The 10,302-nt window shown below is 29.8% G+C and overlaps 1 protein-coding gene across 5 annotated transcripts; it reads left to right on the forward strand.

Annotated features, from left to right (window-relative positions):
- Positions 1–370: 370 nt before the first annotated feature.
- Positions 371–4,977, forward strand: LOC145192004 (discoidin domain-containing receptor tyrosine kinase B-like). 5 transcript variants are annotated; one of them, XM_090068199.1, is made up of 8 exons: positions 677–734; positions 1,237–1,293; positions 1,448–1,505; positions 2,030–2,132; positions 2,819–3,162; positions 3,523–3,679; positions 3,879–4,490; positions 4,744–4,977. In XM_090068199.1, exons 5-8 carry the CDS (start codon positions 2,842–2,844, stop codon positions 4,908–4,910), a joined length of 1,257 nt encoding a protein of 418 aa, XP_089924325.1. In that variant the 5' UTR covers positions 677–734; positions 1,237–1,293; positions 1,448–1,505; positions 2,030–2,132; positions 2,819–2,841; the 3' UTR covers positions 4,911–4,977. The 5 variants fall into 5 exon arrangements, with proteins under 5 accessions (XP_089924312.1, XP_089924320.1, XP_089924333.1 ...); XM_090068194.1 differs by lacking the exon at positions 1,448–1,505 and having other exon boundaries at positions 498–734; XM_090068207.1 differs by lacking the exon at positions 1,448–1,505 and having other exon boundaries at positions 665–734; positions 2,030–2,108.
- Positions 4,978–10,302: the final 5,325 nt, after the last annotated feature.

Here is a 10,302-nt window from a genome sequence, read left to right on the forward strand (position 1 = left end):
CACACAAAAAATTGATTGGCTTTTTTTGTTGTTGTTAGTAAGCAAAGTTTTAGGGAACTTTTTTTTTTTAATTTTAAAAAAATAGTTTTTAAATAAAATAAAGCATAAAATAATGAATACTTCGAGCGATAAAATGCTTGTTAATTGTAAATTTTACATCATAAGTGAAAAATCCTCTATCATAGAGAATAAATAAAAATATCTTTCATCTTTCCGAAACCTTCAAAACTATGTGATGGTCAGTTTTAGTTGTCGGATCTTTTAATCAATGTTTAACATTATAAAAAATACAACAAAATGCCCCCCGTTAAGCTTAAACAGCCCGCTTTAAACAGGATACTTTTAATGTACACAAACATTTAGTAGACTTAATCCGACCAGCGATAGTGCGGCCATGTTGTGCCAATAGAATTAGCTTTCTTAATTTAAATCGGGCGGAGGGGAAGCTTTTTTTTAAAATTGTATTGTGATAGCGATGTTTATTTATTTGTTTATTTACATGCATGAGCTAACTTTTAAAAAAATAGTCGCACAGACAAGTTAAATTATTTACTTAAAAATTGTAAATCTTTTTAATATTGTTCAAATGGCAAGCTGCGCTGGGCTCCAAATTCACATAAGAAACAATCGTTCCAAGCTTAAAATGTTTGAAATAATTGATCAATTTTTTTAAATTTCTGATTAAAAAATATTATAGTCAATAAATGGTTTTTGGTTCGAAGGTGCATTCGAAGGTAAATTTTATTTATTTTTCTTCTTGATGATTTTGTTTAAGTATTTTTTTTTTTTTTTTTTTGCTGTTCTTAATTTGACTTACCGATGTAAACCGTAGTATAAAAGCTGTTGTATGAAAGCTGTTGTATGAAAGCTGTTGTATGAAAGCTGTTGTATGATTCTGACTATAGCGTTTGAAGCGCCCTTCTCCATCTCCCTATTTAAGTTTTTTTTTTCATGATCGTTCAACAGTATAACTTTGCCAGTTCAGTAAAACAAATCCTACAACTTTACATTGGACAGTGCGCTATAGGGGAGAGGCTTAACAAGCTGTTTCTTTATGACTGAATATCCAAAATTATCCTCTTTATTATCGTATTATTCGTTAATTTGGGATTTAACGTTTTTTTGTAGAAAAAAAATCTTCATCGTTTTAGTTACAGTGATGAACATATTCTTGATTCAAATAAACATTTTTCATTTGATATCTCCTTACATTCTTAATCTTTTATATTTTTTTAGATATGAGAGAGATTGCGTTCGCACTAGCGTTCAGTCATTGGATGCATGTCATAAAATGTAAGAAAAAGTTCTGTTTCTGTTAATAAAAAAAATGGCTTTCAGGTTAACAGTAAAATATTTAACTGATGGTTTAACTCAGAAAAAGATATGTTAAAATTGTCAAACGTTAAAACTGTAAAACTATTTTTTATTTTGCTCGGACTTTTTCAAGGAACTTCTGAGTGCTGAACACGCGACGCTTGATATAAAATTTTCTTATCATTGAACACGTGAGTTCATACATTTTTAAAGGTTTTTTTTCACCTCTTTTTTCATTAAAACTATTATGAAGATAAACGCGAAAGAAATTCTTATTTTCAAAATCTTTTTTGATTAAAGTGCGCCATTTTTCTCACCGTCGTTGGTAGCCTTATTTGTGATATTAATGAATTAACATCTTTGGTGCTGATTAAAATGAAACTAAAATAAAAATAGCACTTAATTTTGTTAAAGATAATCTTTGAGTTTTTACAACAATTTAAATAATTTACAAAAGTAATTTTACGCAGTCGTGTGGCAGCGTTTATGGTTGGTTTTCAAATTTTCTCCTGTAGCGAACACGAAAGTAGATAGCACATTATTTTTTAACCTCAGGATTTAAAAAAAATTCATTAACAAGCTTAAGTTTTAAACTTTTAAACTTTCCACTTAAAGGTTCTGATCTACTCTCATGCTCTGCTTTTTTTTTTTTTTTTTTTTTTGAAAAAGTTCATTTTTGTGCAATTTGAATAAAGCTTTCGTTATAACACCCAAGGTTGCCGTCCTCCTAACAACAATTGATGACCGTCCACTCTGGCGAAAAAGCAATTAGAGATAGAAAATCAAAAGCAGGAGTATTTAAAAAAATTATTAAAAATGTGAATATATATTCAGGCGCGGATCTAGGAATTTGTAACTTTGTGGCCAAATTTTTTTTCACGGTTCAAATTTCGATAAAAGATCGATATTTTAATATTTTTTTACGGCATTTGTTGATTGAATAAAACGTCGGTAACATATAATAAGAACCGTAGCCATGTCAGGAATCTCTATAGCCGAAATCCATAAATAAGGGCAAACAAATTTAAATTTTTAGGGATATTTTTTAAGCGAAAAAACCAAAACTAATGTGGCTGCCGTTAAATTTAAGCTATATCGCCAACTAACTTCAATCAGTCGTTAGACGAAAAATTGTTACGCAAGTCTTACAAAATATTTTCAAATTCTTTTCAATAACTTAGTATATCCCTAAAATATTTCCATATTAAATCCCAAAAATTCTATTAGATGCATTTTCTAATAATAAACTATATGGCCATTGCCACATTGCCTTAGATCCGCGCCTTTTATTAGTTGAACTATTTAATTTATTTAACACACACACACAAACACACACACTCACACACACACACACACACACACACACACACACACACACACACACTCACACATACACAAACACACACACACACACACACACACACACACACACACACACACACACACACACACACACACACACACAAAAGCAACAGGAGTTAATGTAGGTTTTTTTTTTTATTAGCCGATTGTGATCAACAGTTGGGTATGGAGAACGGTCTTATACTTGACCATCAAATTACAGCGTCTAGTTGGTTATACTTTGAGACTTCAAAGAGCACTCACTATGCACCTCATTTAGGCCGTCTAAATTATAACAAATCCAGCGGAGCTTGGTGCTCTGAGGAGTCTGAAACTAATAAGGATCAATATATTCAAATAGATCTTCTTAAAAACAAAAGGTTGAATGCGATTGCCACACAGGGAAAGAGTAAATCGAGGGAATATGTTGAGAAATATCAAATCAAGTACCTCCGTGACGACGGAAGCACCAATTACCGAGAATATAACGAGTCCGGAGTTTGGAAGGTTTGCTATCTACATCTCGATTTTCTACTTAACTTATTTTTGTGAATAATTAACAAATTTTTAACACATTTAATTGAAGAAAAGATGTGAATATAAATGAAGGTAATAGAGGTAAAAACGTCACATTTCTCTCTGTCAAATTGATAGTCCAATAAAATTTTTTCTGAAGCAGGTTTAAGTAAAAAAATTGTCTTTAACCCATGAGAAAAATTTGAACGAAAAACCTTAAAGAATGGAAAAACAATCGCTGTCCAAATTTTTTTTCGAAGCCATAAAAATGGAACATTTTTTCCTTTCGCGGTATTTAAACTAAATGTAGATTTTTAATTAAACTTCTTTTCTTAATAAAATCTTTTTTAGATGTTTAACGGTAATGTGGACTCGATAAGTGTTGTGAAGAGATATTTTAGGCAGCCGATTATTGCAAGGATAATACGAATATATCCGCGAGGAGACGAGTTTGCTTTATACTGTTTAAGATTAGAGTTATTCGGTTGTGATTGGATGCATGATGGATGTATGTTTTTAACTTTTTTATTATATTTACTTATATGACGTTAGTTATAAGTTTTTATTCTTAGATTTTTGTGTGACGTGTACATGACGTAAACTACAACTTAACTTTATCGACTTCATATATCAAAATCGTTTCTCAGTATTATCACAGCACGTCTTAATTCTAAATAATTACAATTTCAAATAAAAAATCTTTTCAGCTGGCCTCAAAAGTTATGCGTCTCAAAGCGGTGGAATACGTGAAGGAATAGACTTGACAGATTTCGGTTACGACGGGATAACTCAGAATGGCAGCTTGTTTGGAGGACTCGGCAAGCTAACGGATGATATCTATGGCAATAGCGATATAATAAATAATCGTTCGCCCTGGGTTGGGTATTATTCTCCAAAACCACAAGTTATATTTGAGTTACAGAAAAATAAGTTCATAAAACAAGTCATGGTTTATATAAATAATCAAAATAGCGACATAAAGATTTTTAAGCAAGTTGATATCGAATGCAGTGATGATGGAAAAAAGTATATTCATAGTAAAACGTATGCCCCCAGTAACGATTTGATTGTAAAACATGACTCTTTTGCTATCGTTATAAACTTGGAAGTTGAAACGAAGTTTATAAAACTTATTTTTACAAAATCAAGCAAGTGGCTACTAATTAGCGAAATCGCGTTTATATCAGGAAGCTACTTATCCTACCAAAAATCAACAGCAAGCACTTTAGAGGACAAAATAGATGGCGAAAATGAAAAACTAACTATAGATTATGAAAGAGCCCCATTAGAAAACAATGAGTCAAGAATAGGAACTGAAGGTTTTTCTTCTTCTATTCCTTTTTCTTTTATTTGTAACAAGTGAATTTTAATTTAAAAATTCCCCTTAAACTTTGATTTACAGGTATTTATAATAAGTGCGTTTTACAACCCAGGTAAAATGAATTTACAACCCTCTCCCCCTACCATCAGCCCCCCCTCCCCACCCCATCCCCCAAAAAAATATATAAATAAATAAAATTATTCCATTAGCGTTTGCGATTATTTTATCATTTACCACTTTTTATCTTTTAGATTCTAACTCGTTAAGTTTTCCAACGATCATTACAATCACTTTGGTGGGGACGATAGGCGCAGTCCTTTTTGCCATCTGCGCTTATAAATCGTATAAAACAAAGAAGAAAAACGTCTCAACGTCATTGGACGGGGGGAAAAAAACTCGTGTTTTTTTATTGCAATAGTTGGCTTATTTAAGAGTTTTAAAACATTGTAATTAGCTTTGAATTTATAACAGAATTTTATATTAAATTTTTTAAATTATTTATGAAGTTCACCGTCTGTGAATTCCAATGATGAAACTTGTTAACATTCCCCTCGTTCTCTCTCTATAAACGTTTTGATGGTTTTTTTGACATCCTGTTTTACTTTGGTGAACACGAAATGTTAAAATGTAATAAATATTTATCTCACTGCATGTTATCATTAAATAAACGAAGATCAACTTCAACTTTTTGGAACCACAAGTATCTGTATTGGAAAACGACATTTAAGTGTTACACAGCTCGCTTGTTCTGCAATATGTTTCTATTTTTATATATTTAATGTGATTACTTAGCTTTTTTTTTTTTTTAACTTAAGACAAAACTTCAATTTGGAAAAAAAAGATATTAAAGAGACTACAATGAACAACTTATATAATTTAAAAAAATTAAAAACAGATTATAAATTGTAATTAGTTGTAAACCATTAACATGTAAAATAAATCAGAAGCTGTAAAAAATAAATGAGGAGAATTATGTAAGGAGGAATTATGCATCTAGACATGAAAAACGGTTTTGCATTCGCAACTTGTCAGAAGCTTTTGCGTTGTTTTTAAGTGCTTCATAGGCACGTAAACTCTAGTTACTCAGTGTACACTTCTTTAGTCTTTTAGCTATTTTCTCAACAATTCAAAGTTAATTATTAACATAAATTTAGATTCGTTTACAAATTCAATGAAGCATATCTCTACCACCCAATTTTTTTTTTTTACGTAGAATGTTTTTTGGTGAGTGATTTGGAACAAAACGATTTGGAACTATTTATTGTTTCCAATTATAAACTCTTAATCAACAGGATTGCTTCTTTACTTTATCTGTGAAAAATAAACAATTCGGTATTTTTGCATGAATGACATGCTTGTAGAGTTTCCAGCATTTTTTACAAGTTGAAAAATTCTTCATGCTTGCATCCAAATCCCTATCTTCTTTTTCAAAGTCCCCCCTCCCCCCTCCCCTATGTGCTTTTGGTTTTGTATCCTTGAAAGATTTAATTGGTAAACTAACTAGTATATCTGCATTGATTACATTCACCGGCTTTTATTGGAAACAAACGAATTTTTAAATAAAACTACAGGGCTTTAAAAATAAAATTTAAATTGGATTAAACAGAAGTCACCTGATATTATAATAATATTCTAGCTTCCGCTTATGATGACATAATTTTGACGTTTCACTGATCCATTCCCTGAAAACTCAGAAAAAAATATCTCTCTTGTGTGCATTTACAAAAACTCATGTATTAACTTTCAAAATTTATTCTTCCCTACGTCATGCTGTATTTTATCTAAGATTTTTTTTTTTTCTTTTCTATCAAATGTTCCCTTCTTCTAATTCTCATTTTTTTTATTGATATATATTTTAATTCTTGGATATCAGGTGATTGTACTCAGAAAACCAATTTTCTCACAATCTGTTTTTTTATTTAACTTTAACTTCAGACATTAAGTCCCTCTTTATTTTAATGCTTAGATTGAAACAATCTAAAAGAAATTAATCAAAATACCGAAGATTTCACTTTTTATGAATGGTGAATTCCATAATTTCTTGCTCAGCTATGTGTATTTTTAAAAGAATGGTACTCCTTAGATTTCTATAACTCGTAGAGACTTAAAACTTTTACACATGTGAAGCTTAATGATGTTCTAAAACAGCTATGGACTATTATTTCAAATATCTAAGTACCTTCATGTATTTGGCATGACTAGATTCCTGAAAAACCATCTCCTGTTAATAAAGAGGGAAGAACATCATTTGTATACTTATTTGTTTTTTTTAACTTTGCACCATTAGCGATCCATTGTTTGTACAATCTGCACTAAGATTCTAAAGTATAATGATCAGCTTTTTAGAAGTTAGGAGATGAGGTCATGCAATACGGACAAGGGTACTTTGATGTTGCAGTTTATATTCCAACCAGTTTGTTTGTTTTGAAACAAAACATTTAGATCTTGTCTTAAACCTTTTCATACTTTGTAATCTAATGAAAAAACATTCATTTTATTTAAAACCTTTAGGTTATGATATTTTTTGATCAATGAAAACAAAAGGCCGGTATAATAATTCTTGTGGACACTTAAATATTTTGAAACTTTTTTTACGCATATCTGTCACCTTTACTTCGTTTCTCTAGACTGTTATTTTCTAACTCTGGTTTTGGGGTGATTAACAGAGTAAGTTTAAGGAATCTCAACCCCCCCCCCCCCCCCCATCTACATTATCATGTTCAATTTATCCAAAGAAACGAATAATGAGTAAACTTTACTAACTTTTAATTTCGATAAAAAGTTCTCGAAAAAACTTTACTGGACCTGCTTTCCTTTTAAGTTTTCGAACACTTTTAATGAAACTTATTAAGTAAAAATTCGACCTAAATAAGCTCCATTCATTTTGAAAATTTGGTTTTGTTTTCGATCCTAATTTTCTTCTAGTCAGATATACGTCACCATTCAAGAAAGTGAATTTTAGAAAGTAATTTAAGTTCACTTTCTGTTCACTTATGCGCAAAAAACTAATACTTTTAAAAATATTTACAGCTATCACTAGCTCCATAATGCAAATCTATTTATCATTTACTATAACTTTGTAATTGTTCATTGATGATTTACTATAATTATTGTAATTAAAATAATTTGGGCCATAATATCCCGATTAGCTATAAATGCTTCACATTGGTGTCCTATTTGGTGTTAACTACAATTTTGTAAAACTTTAAGGAAAATCGTGTAAAGCATTTTATTATAGTCTCTTTTAAAGGGGCATAAGTCAATACTTGGTTTTTGTTAAAAGGTCATGTTTCGGCTGGAAATCCTAGATGAACCTAGTTGTTAGGTTACGTGGTATGAACGTAGATTTAAACAGATGTAATAGTTTGGTATAATCTTAGGTCTAAAAAAGTGAACCTAGAGATGATCCCCTCCTGTTCAGGAAGGAATCTGTGCTTTTTTTTCAGGGGGAGGGGGAGCGGGAAACCCTTTACTCGAGACATTCCTAGAACGCTCCTGTCTGTAACACTTATTCTGTAGTTTATTCGTCTAATGAACTATCGTTTTTTTGTTTATTAAAGTTTTAAACTGTTTATAATGAAAAAGGTAATAAGTGGAAGTCCTTGAAGAGCAAAAGGTCCTGATAAAAAAAAGCGATTGACATTGTTCCAGAATCGAGTGATGATTATTATTTATCATTATAACTATTTTTTATGTTACGCTTGCTGTTTTTTGCTTTGAAATATTTTGAAATATTTACTAAAAACCCCTAGGAACCCTACAAACTTGATTAATTATTTTCATTCAAATGGTTTACTTTATTCATTTTTAAATTTTTGTTAACAGGGCGATTTTTTAGTTTTTTTTTTTACATTTTATTACTTAAAAAGTACTGTTCAAAACTTTATGAGACTTTAATCAGTTTGTATTTTTTGGCTTATACCCAATCAACAAAAACTGATTCAGTTAGAACCATGATTTTTTCGTTCGATGTTTTCATGCAGTTCAATGACTAAATTTACATTTTTTAAGTCTTTAAGCCTTTGAATAAGAACGTGTTTTGACAAATATTTACTGGAAAAGCAGAACAGAGAAGCTATTAAGCTAACACAGCTTTTTTACGTAAGCCTGACAATTGTCAATCTCTTTTACTACTAAGTACTCTTTGATTTTTCATCGATCTTTCATCAATCTTTCATCAATCTTTCATTGATCTTTCATCGATCTTTCATCAATATTTCATCGTTTTTTAGTTGATCTTTCAACAATTTTTCATCGATTAAGCTATATTACTTAAATCACTGCTCAATAAAAAATATTGAATAATTGGAGTTAGAAGAATCAGTATAATCCTTGAATAGTTAACTATTTCAGATGTTCTTCCATTATTTGGGACCGAAGTTTCTTTAAAGTTGGAAAGAGAATCTGTGAAAAAAATCTTTAGTAAACTTTAAGTAATAGCATAAAAAATAATTTATGTAATAGCTAATCATCATTTAATTCTGGAACAATGCCGCTATCAGTAATTTCTGAGTTTTCTAATTCACTCGGTAAAAAATTTCGTTATAAGTTTCCTATTCAGATTTCTCATTATGAGAAATCTAAAGAGGTGACTTATAATGAAATTGAGATTTTGAAACGAGAAATTCGAAATTGAGTTTGCAGTGAGTGTTATAAGTATTTTAGCAGATAAAAAAAAAACAAAAAAAAAACAGGAGTGTAAAACTAGAATTTTTCCACTTCTTAAACAGCTTAAACAGATTTTTCTAGGCTTCTTGTTGCAAATGTATGGTTTATTGATTTGTTTTTGTAGGATGAAAATTAACACGAACATTTATATTGTAAACTTTAAAACATAGATTAATCAAAGATTTAAAAAGGTTAGTTCAGATAGACCAGTTGTTAACATTTACAGTAGCGTCAGTGAATCGTCTGTCCTGCATAAATTTGTTAATAACCATCTATCACTTCCAAGGGTTTTTAGTAAATTCGTCTTTGTTGATTCTTGCTAACCATTCATATGCTGAACTTTTATTGATGATGTTTTCTTAAAATGCGATGCACCAATGTGAGAGATTTGCATTCAGATCGAATCATACAGTAAACAAGTGTATATCATGTATCACAGCATGCATGTGTTTAATTGTTAATGTTTATAACAATTACATCAAGAACTTATAAATTGTAACAAACTGCAATGAATTTTTATGTGATCCTTAATGCTATCGACGGGAAGATCCAAGATGTTCAAGGCTGAAATTGTCTTTCTAGTTCTAGAGATTTTTTTTTTAATTCAAATATATGTTAGTTAAAGAAAACGCTGACCTTTGATAACAAAAAATGTTCATTCTTATAATTTGCATTTTATTGATTCTGCTGAGTATTCTTAAGGTTGAAAAGTCACTTCCAATAAAGTTTCTTTTTTTTTTCTACTTTTTTCAATATCAGGACAAAAATAATAAAACAAATTTAACTAAAAGTTGAAAAACCGATTTATTTTTGGTGGAGTTTTTTTTAACGGAGAGCTTAATTAATAATGAAATTAAACGACGACTCAGATATATCAAAGTGTATAATTTCAATCAAAAACATTACCTGACATCATTTTGATTTAAAAAAAAAATTATTTAAAATGTTTTCTAGGAAAAATCTTTTTCAACATTCATAAAATAGTTTACCCACGTGACAGTGGGTATATTGAAAGTGTTTTGTAAATGTGGGTAAAAAATAAAATCATTTTCAAAAAATGAAATAGCAATTAAAGTTATGCAATTATATTTATAAAAAAATCAAATTAACTGTAAATAATTTTAATGATAATTTGAAATCAA

Source organism: Hydra viridissima, unplaced genomic scaffold (genome assembly GCF_058129835.1).
Source record: "Hydra viridissima isolate aposymbiotic clone 2 unplaced genomic scaffold, HvirCarnegie_v1 scaffold_1, whole genome shotgun sequence".
Classification (NCBI taxonomy): Eukaryota; Metazoa; Cnidaria; class Hydrozoa; order Anthoathecata; family Hydridae; genus Hydra; species Hydra viridissima.

Bases quoted from the DNA above. Each gene is read 5' to 3' on its own strand.
- LOC145192004 (XM_090068186.1), top strand. From the start codon at position 1,239: ATGAGAGAGATTGCGTTCGCACTAGCGTTCAGTCATTGGATGCATGTC. The intron at 3,680-3,878 runs GTATGTTTTTAA...AAATCTTTTCAG, and splicing joins TGATTGGATGCATGATGGAT to CTGGCCTCAAAAGTTATGCG. The intron at 4,491-4,743 runs GTTTTTCTTCTT...TTTATCTTTTAG, and splicing joins GTCAAGAATAGGAACTGAAG to ATTCTAACTCGTTAAGTTTT.